Source organism: Aulonocara sp. 'chitande type north' Nkhata Bay, linkage group LG7 (genome assembly GCF_057382095.1).
Source record: "Aulonocara sp. 'chitande type north' Nkhata Bay isolate Kocher_YH1m ecotype deep benthic linkage group LG7, A_spYH_male_GT1.1, whole genome shotgun sequence".
In the NCBI taxonomy this organism is placed as follows: Eukaryota; Metazoa; Chordata; class Actinopteri; order Cichliformes; family Cichlidae; genus Aulonocara; species Aulonocara sp. 'chitande type north' Nkhata Bay.
The window spans coordinates 43,650,805-43,672,984 of record NC_141350.1 but is presented as its reverse complement, the minus strand read 5'-3'; the positions used below and the strand labels follow the sequence as shown (position 1 = coordinate 43,672,984).

The window sequence follows — 22,180 nt, the reverse complement described above, 5'->3', positions numbered from 1 at the left end:
TTTACATCTATGCCTCCTTCTTTGACACACTATCTCTCCAACACACACACACACACACACACACACACACACACACACACACACACACACACACACACCAAAGGTTATAAAGGTAATCGCTTTGTGTAAATGCTTCAGACAAACACGGGCAGCTCGAGCAACACTGCCGTTGTCCATCACAGCCAAAATGTCACAAGATTATTCGTATCATGGATTTTCCTACATAAACAGAAATGCAGAAAACAACACAATCAACACGGTGGCCCTTAGAAATGCGGCAGATATCTCCGTTATTGTGGTCTACTTTCTGGTTGTCCTGGGGGTCGGAGTATTGGTAAGTTTTACAATCCTTCACCTGATCATTCTTTAAATCCCCTGTCTCTGCAGCTCCCTGACATTTTTATAGCTTTAAGTTGTTTTGAGTTATTACATTTTCTGTTAATAGTAATAATGAATTACATTGCCAAAGAAAAAAATAGCATTTCTTTTTATGTTAATTTGAGAGGCAACTTACTAAATAACAAAGGTGTCATTCTTTACTAATAATCATTTTGCACAATTGACACAGTCATTTTTCTCAGCAACCTGGTACACAATAGCTTGTTGCTGAGTTGTTGGTAAATGTAATATCTAGGAGGGAAGACACTTAAGGGACTAGTTGCAACAGTGGTATTCTATTAGACTGGAGTTCTATTATTTTTAAATGACTCATTCTTCCACTAATATTTTTAAAGCACAGTGGCTAGGTGCTTGATTTCATACACCTGTGGCAATGGAACTGAAAACTTAAGCGGTGTGGCCAGATACTTTTGTCCATATATTGTATGTGATGCTTATGAACAGATTATCAGAGTAGTGTGTTGCTATTTTGCACAGATTTAATCATTTTCAAAAATTGTTCTATTACAGGCTATGATCCGCACCAACCGATCCACTGTAGGTGGCTTCTTCCTTGCAGGGAGGAGTATGGTTTGGTGGCCGGTGAGTATCTTTCCTTGGAAGACTCCTTTACTTTATAATCCATGCAAAGTAATTAGTTCTTATTGCTTTGTTCAAATAGATGGAATGTAATGTGATTAAGGGTGTCGTAATAGAAGAATTTTATGAATTGTCATATTTTTATTAGAGCAATCAAGTGTGTAAAACCATTTAGTACTTATTTAGTATGCTGAGTATATGACCTTTCAAAAAAACCCATAATGGATTCTAATTGAATTTTAAAAGGAGCTAATGACAGATTTAACTGTGCTCTCCACAGATCGGAGCATCGCTGTTTGCCAGCAATATTGGCAGTGGCCACTTTGTAGGAATCGCTGGTACTGGCGCAGCTGCAGGAATAGCCATTGGTGGATTTGAATGGAATGTGAGTAACTGTTCTTGAGTCAGTTATACCACTTCTCATGTAGTTCTTGTCCCTGATACTCTATCAGTTATCTTTGTCATGTCAACTGATAGATTGTTACGAGAGCTCCGGCCTGAAGAGGATGAAATGAAACAGGATATCTGATTATTTCTTCTATGTTCGTGTTTTTCAGGCTCTTGTTGTGGTTGTCATTCTGGGATGGCTCTTTGTGCCCATCTACATTAAAGCTGGGGTAAACAGAATACTACTGCTACACACTGGCCTGAAAGCTCCTTATATGTATTAATTCTCCTATCCAAATGTGCATTCATAACCACCGTGTTTATCTACAGTGTGAGTAATGAGTAAAATCTCATCTGTTGTCGATGTATTTAGATCGTCACCATGCCTGAGTACTTGAAGAAGAGGTTTGGAGGACAGCGCATTCGCATTTATCTCTCTGTTCTCTCCCTCTTCTTGTATGTCTTCACCAAAATCTCAGTGAGTCCCTCCAAGAGATGCAGAACACACTGTTCCATTTGTGGATGATCGTGAATAAAATCCTGCATTTTTTACCCTTCCCCATATAGGCAGACATGTTCTCGGGTGCAATTTTCATCCAGCAGGCACTTGGGTTGAACATCTACCTCGCTGTTATTGCACTTCTAGCGATTACGGCACTGTACACTGTCACAGGTTTGTACGCGGAAGAAATACACTTCCTTTTCTACAGAACTTATAGATTGACATTTTCCTCAGAAACTACCCAAGAAGTGTTATCTACAAAAATTATATTATGACCGGGGTAAAGTCTTCCCAAGCCCATATGTGGTGATGTAGACACACACCACATACACACAATCTCTTTCGTTCCTCATTGCTGGTTTATCTTTGCTGAGTTGCTGTGGTTAATTGCCCATGGACTATGATAAGCCTGAATTGGCCTTCTGTTGCTGTTTTGTAACAACACATCCACAATTACAAGTCTTACAGAATGAGTAGTTACATAATGACATGATGAGTTGATTTTTGTTCTTTCAAACAAGTGTAGTCTGTTAGTTGTGATAAGATGTCAAGATTTTAGGTGAAAATGTTTACAGATTGATAACATTGACATAACATTGATAATCCTATTTTATCTCAGGTGGACTGGCAGCAGTGATCTACACAGACACTTTACAGACCATCATCATGGTTATTGGATCATTCATTCTCATGGGCTTTGGTAATATGACACTTATCATATATCACATATCTGTTTGAAAGGTTTAAAAAGTCTAATTTCCATATGATTTTCCTCAGCTTTCCATGAGGTGGGAGGCTATGTAAACTTTGAGAAACTCTACATGCAAGCTATCCCCTCAATCACGGGTAACATCAGTGCAAACTGCTATGAGCCCCGGGCAGACTCCTTCCATATCTTCAGAAATGCAGTTACAGGAGACCTCCCATGGCCTGGTCTCGTGTTTGGACTCACCATTCAAGCTACCTGGTACTGGTGTACTGATCAGGTGAGCAAAGAAATGAGCACTGGGCAGCTCAACTGCAGTTTTCAGCAACCAGTCTGTAGTGAAAAACTGAGACACGTTCAACTGATTGCCTCGGTGTGTTCACTAGACTCAATTTCTATACGGAGAGATAATTTGGAAGAAATTTATGTTCAAGGTGTTGAAAATGCAGATGGAGTCTTGGATCGAGCTGGGCACGTCAATAGTTTTTAGCAATCATTCACAACAAATGGGTGGTCATAAACACTGACTCAGCCAACTGATTTACTCACATGCACATTCATGCCCGTTCATACAGATTTAAAAAAAAAAAACAATATTCAAAAAACATTCTGCAGTGAGAGGATAACCATGCTTTTAGTTTAGACGCTGGATCTCAGCGAGAGCCTGACACCAATTCATGTGACATAGAGCACACGCGAACAAAACACTATGGTATATCTATTTTCCGTTACAGAAGAAGATGATTTGCTTCTTTGGTTTACTCAGCAAACATTTTGAGTTCAACCACAAAGACTGAAAGTGGTTTGAAATCCATGACAACCACTTACCCACCCAGTCTATCATTCAGCCAAGTCCCCCTTATGCTCAGAATCAATTGGCCAGGCTGTTGATTTAAGCTTGATTTATAGTACTGTATTACTACAGCCTGACGTTCAGCTTTCTAGAAATGTTCATACATGTTGCACCAATGCAGACAAAAACAACTATGTAAACAGGGTATATCAATTAGCATAAGGATAATACATCTGCTAAACCAAAGAGACTGCAATTGTATCTAGTTTGTATCCTAACACGAACAACATATGTTGTGTTTTTAATTTTCATGGCTCTGACAATTCGTGTTTCAAGGTTAAGTAAAAGCCATGATCGTTCCAAATGTAGTTGTTTTTGTTTTTTTTTTCACATCAGCTCATAAGTGCAAATGTAAAAATGTAGTGTCAGCCACTTGTATAGGCTTTGCGGTCAATTAATGCAGGGCTAGGAACAGGTGTACACACAGAAGAGACTGGCAACGTGGCAACCAGAGACTGTAACAAGTCAATGAAATTCAGTATTCTCAAGCAACAATGAGTAAACTAACCATTGGCAATGCAAGCAGGTCAGCTGAAGGCTTATCAGGGGGCTTTTAGGACAAGCTGATAATAATGCCACCTAGAAGTAATAAGCATCACTAACATCACTCTGAGACCATATTTTTCTGATTTTGGAGATGTTGCACAAATGCAAGAACCACTACACTGCAATACCTGCAGCGACCCAAGTTAACTGTCTGTTGGGATCTCTGGATCTGTTTCCTGGTGTTTTGGACTTTTTGAATCAATACTGTATTGTGTTTTGAGAAAAGGGTTCTTAATTTATGTCTGGATTTAGTGATTATACTACTGTTGTTTTATACACAAGAGTGTTAGCCAGACAACAGGACCCTGGAATATATGCAAGCAAACTGCTTCCAAACAGGAAGCAACATGCATCAATAGAGAGCCAATGACTTCAAGAGAAAAAGAACAATACACTGGTGACCCAAAGTGGTTGGATCTTAAATTAAACTTTTAGCATCTTTAAGGTCAGCGCTCCAACAGCTTCAGCATTTATAAGGCTGATGAATTAAATTTCAAAAAGTAAAGAACATCACAGTGCACTCTGTGACATCCCTGCTGGCAATACAAATTAAACAAGTAAATAGCAATACATAACAAATGCTAGAGAAATTGATTTATGTTTCGTGTCTCTGAAAGGTGTATCCTGTGTGGATACAGATATATTAAACAAGCCCATAAAAGCCCATGTTTTCATGATAGTTGATGATTTCGAATTTATAAGCTTTTATTTAACACCATGCGCACAAAGCCTGCTCCAATGTGACTGGACAAGAGAACTCTAGAAAGCAGATAAAAGCTTCTAGTACCCAAAGTATTTTCCATGACCACATATTCTACATATTATTTTCTAAAAACGAGTCTTGTTGAAGCTTTTGCTCTTGAACGTTCATAGATGTTCCTCTACATGTATAAACTATACTTTATAATTTGGAAACATATCATATGATTTGTGAAATCTTAGTTTGAATGTAAAAGACATTACTATTCTACAAGTATAATATTTTGCATCGAATCTCAATGAACTAGAAATAACAACTACCACCAAGTTTAAAAGTACAGTAAATGTGGGTAAAATTGTGATACCTGAGTAAATGTATTTAGTTGCTTATGACCACTGAATTGTACTCCCATTGTTTCCTAATTGTAGGTGATTGTGCAGCGCTGCCTCTCTGCCAAGAGTCTCTCTCACGTTAAAGCAGGTTGTATCCTATGTGGTTACCTGAAGCTGCTGCCCATGTTCCTCATGGTTTTCCCCGGGATGATTAGCAGGATCCTGTACACAGGTGAGTGTGGTTACATGTGTGTGACATGGGTGGCTGTAGCTCAGGTGGCAGAGCAGGTCAGCCACTAATCAGAAGGTCGGTGGTTCGATCCCAGGCTGCATCCTGGCTGCATGCCAAATATCCTTGGGCAAGATACTAACCCCGTGTTTGCCTACTGGTGGTGGTCAGAGGGCCCGGTGGCGCCTGTGTCCGGCAGCCTCGCCTCTGTCAGTGCGCCCCAGGGCAGCTGTGGCTACAATGTAGCTTGCTATCGCCTGTGTGTGAATGGGTGGATGACTGAATGTAGTGTAAAGCGCTTTGGGGTCCTATGGACTAGAAAAGCGCTATACAAATGCAGGCCATTTACATGCAACTTATGTAGCAAGCTTATTGGTTAACATTATATTTGTAGTTCATGCACAAAATTATTCAGTGCTGACCTCACGCACTGTGGATTTTCTTGCCTTTAATCTAGATGTGGTAGCATGTGTGGATCCAACCGAATGTGAAAAATACTGTGGGACCAAGGTGGGCTGCAGCAATATCGCTTATCCGAAACTGGTCGTCGAACTCATGCCTGATGGTTGGTGACCTTTGTCTTATGAGCTGTTAATAATAACTACAGGCTTCTTTGCTTATCTTTCCTTTTCTTGATCTGTTACTCTATTTCAGGCTTGCGAGGTCTTATGCTGTCTGTGATGCTGGCCTCTTTGATGAGCTCCCTTACCTCTATCTTCAACAGTGCCAGCACTCTCTTCACCATGGACATCTACACTAAAATCCGTCGCTCTGCTAGTGAGAAGGAACTCATGATTGCTGGCAGGTAAAACACATTTTCGTCGCTGTGTCTGATACAATCATCATCTAAATTGTTGAATACTGACTGGATTTGTTTCAAATGTCTAGAGTTTTTATCTTGGTCCTGATTGGTGTGAGCATAGCATGGATTCCTGTGGTGCAGGCAGCCCAAAGTGGTCAGCTCTTCGACTACATCCAGTCCATCACCAGCTTCCTAACTCCACCTGTCGCAGCTGTTTTCTTGCTTGCCATCTTCTGCAAACGTGTCAATGAGACTGTGAGTTGCCTCCTTTGATTCAATGTTCTTTTTTTTTTCTTTTCTAAATCAGATTTCCAGTGTGGTTTTGTGCACTGACATTATTTTTCCCATACCTCTGAGATTTATTGAAAAATGACATTTGTTTCCATTCTTGCTGTGGGTTAAATGAGATGATTGGTACAAGTCTCATGTCTGTACAGGAAATTAGCTGGAGCCAAGAGCTGGTTAGCTTATGTTAGCTTAGTATATGGACTGGAAATAAAGGAAAGCCTTTAGAGTGCTTTTTGTCAGAGCCGCTCTACACACAAGCCAGTTATCCCTGTGTATCATTTCGGAAATTTCCTGCTTAAAAACCTGAAAGTCAGAAAGCTTGTGAGGCCAAACTTTGATGCTCATTCACAGCTAAATTACTGAGTTCTGAGGTCATCCAATTGTCACTTCTGGTGTGTGGAGACCTTAAGAATACCAGCATTTTGGGGGAGAATCAGTTTTAGGTCAGTAATTTTCTGCCTGGTCCTACTTTAGTCCAAAAGTGTTGCAAATGCTAGTAGGAGCATGTCATGGTGATAGCTTCCTAATTTTTGTGCAGCAAAGAGTGGTGTTGACGTGATCAAATGTACAGCAAGAAGGATCCATCAAAAATTATTCCCTTAAATACAATATTGTGGTAATATCACTCACTTTACTTGATTTAGACTGACCTTTGTCCTGTTTCTTTCTTTCTCCAGGGGGCCTTTTTTGGACTGGTAATTGGACTGGTTATTGGCTTGATTAGGATGATTGCTGAGTTTGTTTATGGGACAGGTAGCTGTGCTTCCCCCAGTAACTGTCCCACTATCATATGTGGCGTTCACTACCTTTACTTTGGGATCCTCCTGTTTGTCATCTCCTGCGTCATCATTCTGACAGTGTCTCTCGTGACCAAACCCATCGATGACAAACATGTAAGTGATAAATTATTATTATTATTATTATGTAAATTAGGGGAGAGCATTTACTCCAACATAACTGTCAAGTTTTTGATGATTGTCGCCAAAGCTCACCTGCCCACAGCACTTTAGGCAGCCATAGATCAGCCAATAAGCAGTCACTTGGTTTGCAGTGACACATTTTGGTTTGCTTCGAGTTCACTATTATTATAGTGAGAATAAATCTGTGAGAATAAAAATTAAACCCTCATATTCTTACACATACACACCTCATCGCTACTAAAAACACCAGTAAAAACAGTAACTATTCTTAATGTGCTGTAACAAACACCAAGAAGCTTGTATAAGAGCAAGAAGGCTAATTGTCTAATTCTAGGCACTCACATGTCACAAGAAATGTTTTACAGAACATTTGTGTTCTGTAAATCTTTCGTGTCAGTGCGTTTACTCACTCAAAACGATTACAGAACTTTGCATTAACCCCTTAAAGGGAGCAGCTGAAAGAAGAAGACACAATATTAAATTGAGAACCCCAATGATCAGATGAGTGAGGACTTGGCAATGATGTGGAGGAAGAACTCCCAGCAGAACCAAGATCAGGGAGTGGCAGTCAGCAGCTCAGGGATAAGAGGACAGAAAGGCATAAAAGAAGAATGTACAACCAGGATAAAATACAAACTACAAGAAAGAGCAGACAAAGGTTAATGCCATACAACAGCAACATAACAACAACTGAGGAGTAAAAAGAGGAGTGCAGCTAATAACCACAGGCAGCTAGCTATTTAAACGGCAGCATCTACACATGAAAAACTGCTTAAGTCTTTACTGGTGGCCTTCACATCTCCTCAAGCTGCCACGCCTAACTGCAGAGGACAAAAGTATTGTTGTTGACATCACTTAGGCATTACGCAAAAATTGTATGTTTGGCTGATGGTAAAAAGATATGTGCAAATTCCCATTTTGTATCTTATTATATTAATATTTAGTGACTATATTATTACTTCAATGCAAACAAACTAAACATGTGATCTATGCAGCATCTTTGATGTTTCTACAGCGCAAAAACTTACTGCAGTCTGAATAGTAATTTCGTAATAACAAAGTGAGTCATCACCAGTCTCTACAACCACATAGCCATCTAGTCAAGTCTTTGCATGAACCAACATTTAGTAAGCTATTAAGAAGCACCCCAAAATAAAATGACAAATAATCTATTTCTCACCACATGCTTTGTCATTTGACTAGCTGTACCGACTGTGCTGGAGCCTGAGAAACCGCACGGAGGAGAGGGTTGACCTTGAGATGGATGATTGGGCTGATAACCAAGATTCCAGCAGTGAGGACTCAGACGGTAAGGAGCTCACGTACCCAGCATACATACAGAGTAAATATGCATTCATGCACAGATACATGCAAACTTTCATTTTTCTTGTTTCTTCTTTTGCAGATGATGAGCCTGGCTTCTGTAAGAAGGCGGTGATGTGCTTCTGTGGCCTGGAAACCAAGAAAGCCCCCAAGCTGACTAAAGAAGAGGAGGAAGAGCTGCAAAGGAAGCTGACAGACACCTCAGAGGTGCCTCTGTGGAGGAACGTGGTCAATGCCAACGCCATCATCCTTCTGTGTGTGTGCGTGTTCTGTCATGGCTATTTTGGCTAAGAGTCAGCTGATTTCAAGTGCTCTCTGACTCTCTAATTTATACAAATATAACACACCACTCAGTAGCCCTCAACACTCTAAAACACAACCATGCACTTGCAACTATATTACAATGTTTGGCCTTTGATGTAAAATATATTTTTGTAAAGCACTGTGCTTTTCATGAACTTGTCCTGGTAGATCGCACTGTAATATATGAACACATATTGCACTTACTGTAAAACATGTTAAAGTTGTGTATATTCATATTTGCATGCAACCCATTGTCCCTATGAGTTTTCTTTGTCGTCTTAACAGAAACATTCAAACAGCTCACGACAGGAGCTGCAGGTGTGCATCCACCTGTAGAGACCACTCTCACGCAGTAAGCGTTATGTAAATGTGTGGTTTTATTTGCAACACATATTAACCACAACACGATAAAATGAGCTGCAGCACACGCTTGTAATCTATTTAATTAATGATTAATCTGTTCAAAGCCAATCTCCAACTAAAGGAATTGTAAAAACGTCATGAGTGTCTTTTGTACTTTCGAGTTTACACATGAGTGGGGAGAAGGGGAATAGAGCATGTCTGTTTTAAAATTCAGGATTCTGTCTTTTGTCAGTGAAGAAGGGAGACAAAATAATATGCAATACACCAGCAAGTGATCTGTTATATAAAACCAACAAAGCACAGCATGGGAGACACTTTAAAATTCCTCGAATTACAGTGTGTGCTACCTCATTCCACTTAAGCTCTGTTTCCTGATTATGTGTGCTCAAAGTCCATTAGTGCTGTCACTTCTTAAATCCACACACCTTACTCTGTGTTGTTTTAGGTGTTAATGAATAAAAGCATCTCAGGGATGAAGTGCTGAGAATCACTCAATAGTCATGGCTGACTAACTCTAATGGTTTATTCTTGTTTCTGTTAAACTAAATGTAAAATATTTGTTTTCTGATTGATTGTCATTTGGCTAAATTTTTCTTCTCTAACTGAGGATGAATTTCATTCGTATTGCTCGGTAAACAAATGTTAAATTTCAAACAAACATGTAGTACTATTTTTGAATTTACTAGGAGGCCTGTGAGTCATTCCCATTAACTCTATCTTATCAGTAACTCTGTGGTTAATGTGCACTGATTGCAGATCACCAGCATATGAACAGTTGAATCATTTATGATTGCTTGGACCTTCAGGCTCTGTTCCCTTAACTTTTATATCTTTTACCTCCAGCTTACTCTTCACCAGGTGTATATTACTTTATAGCTCCCTGCAACTAATCTCTGGCAGATCCAAACGGTAACTAAGCCTAAAAAAACCTAAAACAAACCAACAACCTGAGACAAAATATATGCTTATCTCACTCCCCCTGGGCAGAAGAGGTTTTTTCCCTTCTTTTTTTTTTCATTTTATTGCTAGTGTGCAAACACTGTCTGTAGATCAGCCTGTCTGTGACGAGGAACTGGAAGTGTTTGACATTATTTCGAAGCTGCAAACAAAAGATTGAGTGTATTGTGATATGCAGCATTGTATGACACTGTGCCTCTGTTTAAGGAAAAGAAGAAATGAAAATGAAATAAATTATCTTCAGTGTGTTCAGCCTAATGTCCATTTAAAATAAGGGGAAAGGGCTTGTGATAACAAATGCTTAATAGCACTGTGAGCCCTTGAGGACTGAATGTGCAGCACAAGACTTACACAAGTTGTGTGATTAAGAATGCAGTGAGTTTGATTAGACGTGAGCCTAAAGGTCCCTCACCGTGCCACCTTTATGCAATAAAAGGCACTGGTTATGACTCTCTATAAATCAGTTCCTAACTGATACTGAGGACGACAAAATGTCTCCCAATAAGCTTCACAAAGCTACTAAATGATTACGTCTGGTTATGGAATCTTTACAGATTTATAACAGGAAGCTATATCTGTGACCAACACTCAAATGATACTGAGTGAAAACGGCACATATTTGTTGTTCTGTAAAGATCCCAATCAGCGTTTGACACAGGAGGAAGAACGCAGGAGAAGACAAAGGTGGCTTAGACACAGGCGCCATCTGGTGGCAGAAGATTGGGGTTGGGGTTTAACATGACATGTGATATTACACGTCCAGTTTAATTGTGTAATTGGTGTGGCACTGGCTGTATTCGCACCCAGCACTCATTTGACTGTAAACTGACACCAGTGGAAGTGCTTTCTAATGAGTTTGATGTGTGTGCTGGATGATATCCTACTTTCTAAACAAAACTACAAAATCATCAGGAGAAACAATTTTCATCTTTCATGCTTATATAAAATTATTTCAGTTCTGTGTTCCCAAACAAATCAGAGCTGTTGTACCAGGAACGACATCATTTCACGCCCACCTCTTCTTATGCATTTGAAAAACAAGTATTATTAAATTTAACTGTGAATTTCAATGGTCAAAACCTGCATGTACAGAACCAACAATCAAGTCAGTTTAAAAATGCTTCAAAGGTTTTTCTTTCTCCTTTCTTCAAAAGGAGTTATTACTTCTTTCCTGTCACAAACAAATTAGTTTCATCTGACACAATGAAATTAAAGAGGGAGGAGAATTTTAACATCAATACAAATACACATGATGGACAGATGATGGACCTATGCATTATATGTTCCTAAAGTTATGTTTTTTTCATAGTGTGAAACATATAAAAGTTATACTGACTTTGTGTTATTAAAGGGTTACTTAAAAATACCAGGCAGTTTATTCCTGGCTACACTGGATGGTGTGCAGTGCTGTTTATAGCTGCTATATTGGACAGATGTAGATGAGCTGTGGTGTTCATGGTCTGTGTGAGGCTACGTTAAGTTTAGCAGACATAATTTTATTAAGGTGATGATACTGATTAAATTCATCCACTGAATATCAACTTCATACAAGCTTTATATAGGCACCACTCAGTACAGAAACTGTACTTGCACCCACAATGCAAATTATTGTGACTTATTTCTAAATAATTCTGTTCCCCATGTTGCCCCCTACCTGCCAAATCCCACTTTAACTTTAGTAATTGATTTTACTCTTTTTTCTCTGTGGGTGCTAAGGCTAAGTCACTCTTTTACAATGCAGGTAACAGCAAATACAGCTAGATTTCTTTTACGCCCTTTGCTTTTCTCTGCTTTCTCTGGGATGAAATAAAGTTTATATTCCTTCCAATTAATATTGTTTTAAACCTGATATTAGTATGATACTCTTAAAAAAACGCTTTGTTTTTTATGGGCCACCTCTGATTATACATAACACCAGCAGGTACTTGGCAGCCACCTGGCAACAGCAAAAATTACCTGTTTTCTCCTTTTTGCACCTCCGACACCTTATGAAAGCATCCTGTCACTTTAATTTCAAGACAGCAACACTTCATCTATAACCAGAAAAGCCGAATTACAGGCCCTGTGTTACTTAACCTCATCATGTTGCATAGCAACCACCTAGCCATGGTCTCAAATGACCTACTTTTTTGTATTTGTGCACCTATGCCTTATAACAATCATCATTTCAGCTCATAAACAAACCAAACATTACTGTAGCATGGGCATGCACCAGTAAATAAAAATAACCGAGGTGCTAATTAATTGATAAGATATAATTACTTAGTAGCTATTAAAATAAATTACCTCTCATTGGTGCTGGTAACAGCGTGTATTGCGCAATATTTTTTGACACGTGTGTAATGGGAAATCAGACATTTCATCAAGCAGCCAGCTTACCTTCAGCTTCAGATATTAATGAGCAGATAGTTTAACTTTAGCCTTGAGCGCTCTCCAGACATCCTGTCTAGCCCTCAGCAGAAAGCCACAGATTTCACATGCACTCCCTCCAGCTCCGTATAAAGCCAGGTGATTCATGGCCTCTAAGGTAAGGTAAGGTACGGGGAGTGGGCCTCCTTTTTTTTCCCTACAGCATGCTGCCTTCAGGGAGACAATGCTACATGAAAAATTCTGCTGAAAATATCTTCGAGTTAGTCACTGAACTGTTTCGATTCACATTTGGGTCAGATTTATGCAGCAGCATTGATTTACTGTAGTCAGCAGTTGAAGAGTTATTTTATTCTGCAGTTGTACTGCAGTTTTTAGACTTTTAAAATCCAGCTATTAAATGTGACTGTCTTTGTGAATGGTGTAGTCCTGTATCTATAGCAGGCACCATGAATGTTGGACATTCTTCATGATTTCAAACATGAATCGTTACCTGAGGCAAATGCTAAAAAATATGCTAAGAGGGAGCTAATTGGTATGCAGAGTTGTCAAATATATTATGCATTTGATTCCCACATTATGTAAGCAAACCCTTATTGCTTTAATAGAAAATTCACATGCTGTCTTTTCCTACTTTGATCTGAGGATTATCTATTGGTCAGCATGAAAGCTTGAGCAGATAGAAACTTATTATGCAACATCCCTGCTTATGTGGGTCCAGGGCTTAGGATAGTGCATTTAAGTTTTTGAGTGAATTTACAGAAAAGTCTGCAGTCTCAGATTTAGCTTTGAAAAAATCTAATTAAAAGTCTTAAAGAAGAATTAATACAAATAACATCACCCTGCTCCAGTTTGTGTTTATAGAGCCTGTAAACTGACGTGCAGTGACTGATTTGTTTTTCCAGAGTTTCCAGTCAGGTATGCAGTACATCAGTGGGTCAGTTTGTCTTTTGTTTTCTCATCTCGTGTATCAGCTGTACTCTGTAGATTACAGATCTGTTTATACCAGCTTCCTGTGCCCAGCTGGTGCACTGAACCATTCATTTCAGTCTGTGCATGTAAAGTATGATTCATAGCTTCTGGTGCTTTCATATCTGAAAAGGCATCGTGTGCGCCTGTGTGTAAATATGCGTTTGTGTGCTTAGATGGGGGTATGAGAGTGGGGGTGGGAGTGTGGTTCTGCTCCTCATTGGCTGTTTTTTTTTCTCTCTGACAACCAGAAAACGTGATGCTGGCTGCAGAGGCACTGCAGTGTGTGCTGCAGCGAGAGAGTGAACAGGAGGAAAAGAGAGGCCTGTGTGTGTGTGTGTGTGTGTGTGTGTGTGTGTGTGTGTGTGTGTGTGTGTGTGTGTGTGTCTGTCTGAGAGAGAGAGAGAGAGAGAGAGAGAGAGAGAGAGAGAGAGAGAGAGAGAGAAGGGGGCAGGCAGGCAAAATAAGCCACATGCATAAGGAGGGAGCCAGAAGCACAGAGAGAGAGTGTATATGTGTGAAAACACCGCGCATGTGTGACTGTGAGGTGCACTGACGGGAGCAGACGGAGGAGGAGAAAGAGCAGCGATGAACGGCAGTGGAGCCAAGAGAGAGAACAGCAGGGGAGACGGAAGGGAGGAGAAGTGAGGTTTACCTGAAAACCAGAAGAAAGGAAGGAAGAAAGGAAGAAAGAAAGGGAAGGAGACATATGAGAGTCACAGCACAGAAGCTCATATCAGTGCACAGAATGAGCTGTATCATCTGAAGGAGGAAGAGGAAAAAAGGGATGGAGAAAAGAATACCGGAGGCAGACGTTCAGCCACAGCTCAGAGGAGAAGAAACAGGGTTAGTGGAGTGAAGGACGAAAGGCTCCAGAGAAACGAAACAAGGGATGTGGAGGTCGATGAAAGCAGCCCAGAGACGTGATGTATCCACCTAGCAGCAGCTTCCTCCATCTTACTTCCCCGTTGATGCCTCCCTTCGCTGCTGCTAGTCGCTGATGCTTCAAGAAGAAGACTGAGAGGAGAGAGAGCGTCCTCCCTCGAACAAAGAGACCACACGGTTTGGTTTTACCTTCACAGAACGAAAGATATCACAGCAAAAACAGAAAGACAGGAACGTGGCGCGAGACAGGACTGAAACAAGACAACTGCGTAGACAGGCAGGTGAGGCTCGGTGTATGCTTCATGGTGAAGACGCTCAGGTTTTTGCTCTGTGTTGCTCCTTGGATTATCTGTGTGACCTGTACATTTAGGCTCTGAGAGGTGTGGCTCGTGTATGTTGCGTTCATAGCAACATACACACTTTTTGTTTTTTGTCTTTGTGCTTGAATGAAATAGACAGGCTTTGCTTTATTTTTTTATTTATTTTTTTGCTTTGTTACATTAAGCTGGGATTTGTGTGAGTGTTGCATCATGGCCATCCGTTCTGCAGACACACACACCCACCTGGATGTATGAATGGAGACACATGTGCGCGTCTGCAGAATGGGACCTGCACCTGCCTGCGTATTTATCTGCACGGAGCACAAACAAACATTGTCTGGAAACTGTGAACAGAGCCTGAGCATGTGTGAGTTTGCGTGTTAACAGTATATTCAGGTTTTCCTGTCTCTGGTTTTGACATTTGACAGACCTCTGCGTGGATGGACAACAGGGGCAGGAGGAGGAAGGGTAGTGGTAGCAGGGATGGGGCAGGAACGCGCTGTTCTGTAGCTGTCAGCATCTCCGTATTGGCCATACATTGGCGCCGCAGTGAGAAAGCGGTACACCACCATGCTGTGATTGCATAACTGCTGCTCCCGAACGCACCCCTCCCACATGCAACCAGCACACTGAAGCGAGCTCATCTCACACAGTCCGAACATTTTGGCCAACGCACATTAGTCCCTCCGGAGCATCATCAGTGCCATCAGCCTTAAACATGTGCCGAGACAGCCTCTTTAAAGAGAAAAAAAATCAATTGCCTCAGTCAATCGAGCCACTGTTGTTGAAGAGCTCACCCCCCCCATAATTCTTGTATGAGGTCTGTGTGAGGCATGAGACATTCAGGTTGTTGCTTTTATTTTACTGCCTGTGTGCGGCTCTGCCATGTTGCTGTGGGAGCTACACAGATGAGAACAAAGAGCACTTGGCTGTAATAAATTGTGAGGGAAAATGGCCGATGTCTGCCATGAATGGCAGCGTGCTTAATTATTAAAAACAACACCTCGCCGCTCATGCACGGAGCACTCTGTGCCCATCTAAAAACACAAACATCAGACTGCATTCAGCCAGTCAGTCAGCTGACTGTAAACATGACAGATGGATGGTTACAAACATGTGCCTAAAAATCCAGCAAATAACAGTGAGATGTATTTAAATGCTGTCATTTAAATTTTATTAGCTTGACAGCACTTTATTGGATTATGAGTGAATGAGTGTCCAAAGCCAGGAAATTAGACATCTATATGTCGCATATAATGGGGTTAAAAATATTAAGAAAAACAGGAATGTAAACAGGAGAAAAGCTCTGTTGTCTTTATAAATTAGCAACCACAATTAACCACAGGAGTAACTCATACTTTCGAATCAGCAACTCCATAATTTGCAGAGAAAAGCTGCAGCCAGCAAACATACAGTAAATCTGGGGATTTGCCCTCAGTGCCCGCTAAGGTCACCACACGTTATGCAATCAAAATAGAGCATAATATTTCACACGGGTCCGACTGGAAAGTTTGTTTGTTTGGCTTTTTTTACCAGCCGGGGTACGAATGTAGATGCAAATTTCAACATAGCTGGCATACTTGACATACTACTGGTATGAGGTATCGGGGCATGATGACCCAATCCTCTGCTCTCTCCATCCGGACAGATATATGGGAGACAGAAACGGTGACGGGCAGATTTTCACTGAGAAAATGAGACAGACAGACATGGAGACTCGCGCATCGTCTCTATGACTCATTCAGAACATGGTGCCCTTCTCCTGCACTCCGATGTGCACAGGTGGAATCTATCCACTGTGATCAGGAGGACCAGAGCAGAGCGCTACGTAAATGTGTGTTAATAAATCCACCACTAAGTATACGTGACGTTTAAAAATCCTAATTTTAGCGGCAGTTATCAGCCGGTTATCTGGTTTGTTTGTGTGTCCAGGAATGTAAAGGGTGGTGCCCTGTACGTGATGGGGAGTATGCTGGTGAGAATGTGCTGTGTGTGTGTGTGTCAGAAATGTGAATGCAGCTCTGTGTGTCTTCTAATGGTATGAGGAATGTGCAGCTGAGGCAGCCTCCTCTAACATCTCTGTGGTCAGCTCTGCTTTTCCTCCTCGTGCTTGCGATGATGAGGTCAAATGCCTGCCATGATTTCATTAGTGTAATAATTCCTGTGCAGGAAGATCCAGCTATGTACACACACAAACACACACAAACAGTGTCAAAGCTGTGTAGGGCAGTTTGCACTGTTAATATGGTGTCTTGGTAGAAGATGAGCTCCTTACATAACCGCAGAGGGCTCCGTTGGTTAGGAGGAGGCTGCGCCAAGGCTGGCCCATCAGCAAGCAATCTGCATCCGTTATCAGCCCTTTTTGTAACACTGTCACCAAATTAGAGGGTAATTTTAGCTTCTTCTACTCCCCCAGGCTCAAAGGATCCTCATGCAGTCTAGATACTTTATCAAATTGACCCTTGCCATTGTCAGAGTTATTTTTACAAGCTCCGTCTAGACATGAAAGATCTTTTTTGATTAATAATCATTTGATCCAAATAGAAATTTCAGACTTTTAGATAATGATATTTTCTGTGTTATCTATATGAACATATGACAAAGTTTATTTGTGCTGCTGTGGTGCATAGTAATAGTTGTTGTTGTTGTTGTTGTTTTCATCTTTTTAAGGCTCTACTACAGATTTTGTGTTTTAAGCTACATTTGGTGAAAACGTAGATAAGACTATAAGATTAGAGGGAAAAAACTTGTCTAAGTAAAATGCAGTCTAAAATGGACAAAAGGAGATTTAAAGTAGACCTATTAAATTATTTACTTTCGCTCATACAGTATATATGCTACATTAGTGTCTATTCATGTCAAACATAGCTGAAGTTTTAAATAATAAGTACAAAGGATCCCTGTGAATGATGAGCTCAGGGCTCAGGCTGCTGTAAACTTTTGTTTCAGGTTGTTTTTCTGTTAGTGGCTCTGTATAATGTCAAAGAAAGGGCACATTCTAAATATGGTCATGTTAAGCACACTGCTTTCACTGTTAGCAAATCAGCTCCACCCACCTGCTGCTGGAGAGGGGCAGAGGGGCCACCAGTCAAAAGAAGGGCCTAAAGTGACAGTGGCATTAAAGTGAAGCCCAAATGGTTCATTTCGGCACCTTCTTTTTTGCTTTCTTTTGATAAATATATGTATATAATGCCTCCGCACAACAACACTCATTCCAAGGTGCTTTGTATTATAAGACGAAGACGCTGCAGTATTAGAGAAAGAGTCCCACTAACTTGGTGACAGTAGGGAGGAAAGACCTCTTTTTTAGCAGGAATGATATCTGATAGAAGCTAGCTCATGGAGGTACATCCTCTTTAACTGGGGTGGGTGGGTAAGAGCACAGAGAGAGACAGAGGATCAGTGGAAGAGTTCCATGAAGGCCTGGTATAATATAAAGAAGGATTATTTTACACTTTGAATCATGTAAAGCTACTGTCACAACATCCAAACATTAAAACATGAAGCTGGAAATTAACAAAGCATCAGAGACACGATCGAAGAATAAAGTATAGAAAGCAAAAAAGTTGGTCTTTGCACCTGACCTTAAATATACTGAATCCATGAAATAAGTTTGATATCTAGTAGAAAAATTGTACAAATATTTTGTCTTTAACAAAAGTTTTATGCCAATTATTAAACGAATTGTGAAATCGGTTAAACGTGTCCCACAGCATTAACATTGTCTAAAAGAAGGCGCAAATAAAAGTCTGTAAACTATATCATGTACATTCTTGTTGTTTATCTCTTTGAGAATTCCCACGTAAATATTTTTTGAAAGAATCAAGGATTTTAAATGAAAATGAGATGGCACTTTGTCTTAACTGCCAACACCACCGAGCCTTGTGAAATGCACAAATTTTATTAATGTTGATTGTGTGCGCAAGAGGATGAGAAAGGCTGTTTTTGGGAGGAGTGTTGTGGCATTGCAGTGTTGGATGATGGTGTAATTGTGAATGATGTTTCCCCACACCTATGCCTGTGTGCAAGTATGACAAGAGATTAATAGAGAGCAGATAAATGGGAGAAACAAAGCCTAAAATGGCTCGCTGCAGAGTAATGAGCTAAAGACTTCCGCCGTCTGCGTACATCTTCCTCATTCAGCGTGAATCTGCAGCAGGGGTTGGGGGCAGGAAACCACTGAGAAGTGAATAGATAAACAACCCAGAAATAGAAACCAGGACCTGTGCTGTGCTCTCTCTCTCTCTCTCTCTGTCTTTTTTTTCCCTCCTCGCCATGTAGGTCACCTCCTCTGCTCATTTTTTTCCCTCTCTCTCTAATGAATCATCACCGCTGACAGCCACGCGGAGAATGAAAGATGTGTCATCCTCCCTCTTCTGCTTTTCGACAGCTTTTGTTTTGGTCAAGCTAAAAAAAAATTCATCTGTGCATTTGTTCTTTCTCGCAAAAAACCCACACGCGGTATGACACAAGCTCCCCATTGCTTGATTGTAACCTGTTCCCACGCGTGTTGGAGTCGGACTGACGCAGCTCAGATGATGGCTGGGTGTTGACAGGAAGCAGGAGGAGTGACAAGAGTAGGCCTGAAACTTGTGGCACAATCACCTGCTCTAACCACACGGTGTAGCAAGCTATGACTTAAAATACATGTCAGTTACATTTACTGGGGGGGGGTGCACCCAGTTCCCAGCACCGTTTACTTTATGTAGAAGATATAGGTACACACTAGTGTTTTTGAAGGCTGCTACTATGTTGAGGCACTTCATGACTCAGTGCTTCTTCAATCCTTGCTGCAGTGTTACCAGAACATTAGTGCAGTCTACTACACTGAATGATAGAGGCTCAAAAGAATAAAGAAAGGCATACACTGAGTGGTAACTTTGTTAGGCTCATTCCAGGCCCTGTGTTTGTGATTCTTTCGCCATTGCACATTAGATATCAGCACGATCTTCAGACCTGGCAGCGTGCTGATTGTGTTTAGTCACAGGAAGGCATGCTCCCTGTGCTGTGCCCCAGAGCGTCTGGAAACATGATATTTATCTGTCTTTGTAGAGACTCACCTGAGCCAAATGTCAAGATGCAGAAGGAAGTAGGACCATTTTTTTTACCCCTTAATGAACTGTTGTGATATCCTCTGTCATCAGAATGAAAAACAATCAGTATACAGATAGAGCGGAACAAATTCCGGTCGGTCACACGCACATATTTGGCACCATTTTAGAGAAAGCAACCGTGGATTTTTCGAGAACCAATGCTAAAACTATTTTCTTTTTCTTTCTGATCACAGGTGGATGGACAAAAGGAATCCGGTTATTGGACTGAGGCACCAAACTGTTACCACTCTTTCTGCTTAGCTGGGACGACTATCTGAAAGTCCAAATAAACCACCCTTCACTCCCACCTCCGAGGAATTCAGGAGCCTTGGAGATTTAAGGAGTCATTGCAACAGCTTTTTTTCCTTTTCTTTTTTTTTATGGCACCTTCCAATAAAAGGCCTCCTCGCTACTTCTTATCACTGAGCCAGTTCAATTCAACTTTATTTATATAGCGCCAAATCACAACAACAGTTGCCTCAAGGCGCTTACAAGGGTCACACAGGGTCAGCTGACCAACCTGGACCAAGAATTTATTCTTTCGTTCTCACACACTCAAGTTGATGTGTAACACATCCGCAGCCAAAAACAGGAAGCTAAGCAAGGCTGAGCAAGAAACATATCTAAAGCCTTAGCAGGGCACAGGATATTGTTTCAGACAATACCTCGTGGACCTTTCTGAACTGCCTGTAATCCAACCCTCCACTAAACCTGTACTGTATGTGTACATGTGAGAATCTGTGTGCATATGAGATTATTTATCAGTGTTTATCTCTGTGCTGAGCAGTTCTTGTGAGTGAATAGCCATCAGAGACAGCAGAGAACCATCAGCATAAGTGAGTTAAAACAGCAACAACAAAAAAAAACTACCTTTAAGTAGTCAACACTGGTCCGATACTGTAAGCTGGACTGTTAAGTCATCTGTACATATTAGCTGTGACAGAATAAGAGCTACAGATTGTGGTGCTCTGGCAAAGCTCTCCTATCTGTCTCCACCTCATAAAGACTCAGGCTGACAACAGTGCCCACCAAGGGGAGGGTGTGGGGGATCTCTGAGGGAAACATGGAGGGAACCATCCGTCCCCATGTCCCCTCTAATGGCTGACTTCAAAAAAGGAGTCTAATCTTTTTTGCCGTCGCACAGAACCAGGCAGAGTTGTCTAGCGCTGGTAAGAGCCATTGCTCCTCTCTTTCCCACCTCCAAAACCGTGCGAATGTCCTGCCTCAGGCGTCAGCCCGTGACCATCCCGATGGACACCGTCAAGATCATCCAGTCTGAGAAGTTTCCCAGAGAGTGTCCTGTGCCCGTCACCCAGCCACGCTATGCCCCGCCCCCCAGAGTGGCGTGGGACGGTGGAGGTGAGGGTGAGATCATCGTCAACCAGGCCTGCAGCGACCTAACTCTGGACATAGCAGGGTCTCCCAGGCCGATGGTGTCCCCCCCGGCCCCCGTGATGCGCAGGGAACAGAGCTTCCTGGCGCAGCGAAAAACCAGTGCCAATGAAATCTGCTACCACCAGTTCCACTACAAGATGGACGACGTCATAGTCAACCAGTACGTGCTACGTTCCTCTTCCACCTCCTCCTCCTCTTCTTCCTCCTCCTCCTCGGGACCCGTAATGCCCTGCGAGCCCCTGGATTGCCCTACCTGTGGCCACACATACAACTTCGCCGGGAAGCGGCCGCGCATCCTCTCCTGCCTGCACTCAGTGTGCGAGGAATGCCTGCAGATCCTCTACGAGTCGTGTCCCAAGTACAAGTTTATCTCCTGCCCCACGTGTCGCCGCGAGACAGTGCTGTTCACTGACTATGGCCTGGCTGCTCTGGCCATCAACACCAGCATCCTGAGCCGCTTGCCCTCTGACCCCAACGGGCCCGTGCAGTGGGGCGGGGACGCCGACCGCAGCTGCTACCAGACTGTGCGTCAGTACTGCCAGTCAGCCTGCACCTGTCAGATTGCCAACCCCTTGTCTTCCTGTGGCATCATGTAGACAAGGACGGACACTGCAGGCATGACTTGACGCTGCTCTACCACCACCACCATCACTCCTCGTCTATAAGCTCTGCCTGTTCTGCCAATTCCCTCCTTCACTCACACATACAGTAAATAAAGCCCTCCATAGATGTTATCTATATATATTTAATAGCACAGATGGATGCTGTGTGGGACTAATGGATGCCGGTGGTTCAATAAATAGTAAATAAATGTATTTTATGTATGGACTGGAATCCTGTTCACCCTCTCTCGTTTGGTTGGACGTGTTTGTCTTTGTTGACATCTCTTTACATGGGAATGCCTGGGGAGGTCCATCTCCCCCAACCTAGGTGAATAAAGATTATCTAAATGAGAAAAAGTA

General features: G+C 41.7%; 2 protein-coding genes across 3 annotated transcripts; both read left to right on the top strand.

Moving 5' to 3' along the window:
* Positions 1–128: 128 nt before the first annotated feature.
* Positions 129–10,438, top strand: LOC147325841 (sodium/glucose cotransporter 1-like). Its single transcript, XM_086300568.1, has 15 exons — positions 129–334; positions 910–981; positions 1,259–1,363; positions 1,536–1,595; positions 1,739–1,843; positions 1,933–2,038; positions 2,487–2,567; positions 2,645–2,853; positions 5,101–5,236; positions 5,691–5,798; positions 5,888–6,038; positions 6,122–6,290; positions 7,001–7,216; positions 8,447–8,552; positions 8,649–10,438. The coding sequence occupies exons 1-15, from the start codon at positions 188–190 to the stop codon at positions 8,855–8,857; spliced, it is 1,980 nt and encodes a 659-aa protein (XP_086156694.1). The 5' UTR covers positions 129–187; the 3' UTR covers positions 8,858–10,438.
* A 3,492-nt stretch (positions 10,439–13,930) lies between these two features.
* rnf208 (ring finger protein 208) lies at positions 13,931–22,180 on the top strand. 2 transcript variants are annotated; one of them, XM_086300567.1, is made up of 2 exons: positions 13,931–14,687; positions 20,018–22,180. In XM_086300567.1, the coding sequence occupies exon 2, from the start codon at positions 21,038–21,040 to the stop codon at positions 21,812–21,814; it is 777 nt and encodes a 258-aa protein (XP_086156693.1). In that variant the 5' UTR covers positions 13,931–14,687; positions 20,018–21,037; the 3' UTR covers positions 21,815–22,180. The 2 variants fall into 2 exon arrangements, with proteins under 2 accessions (XP_086156693.1, XP_086156692.1); XM_086300566.1 differs by having other exon boundaries at positions 13,932–14,691.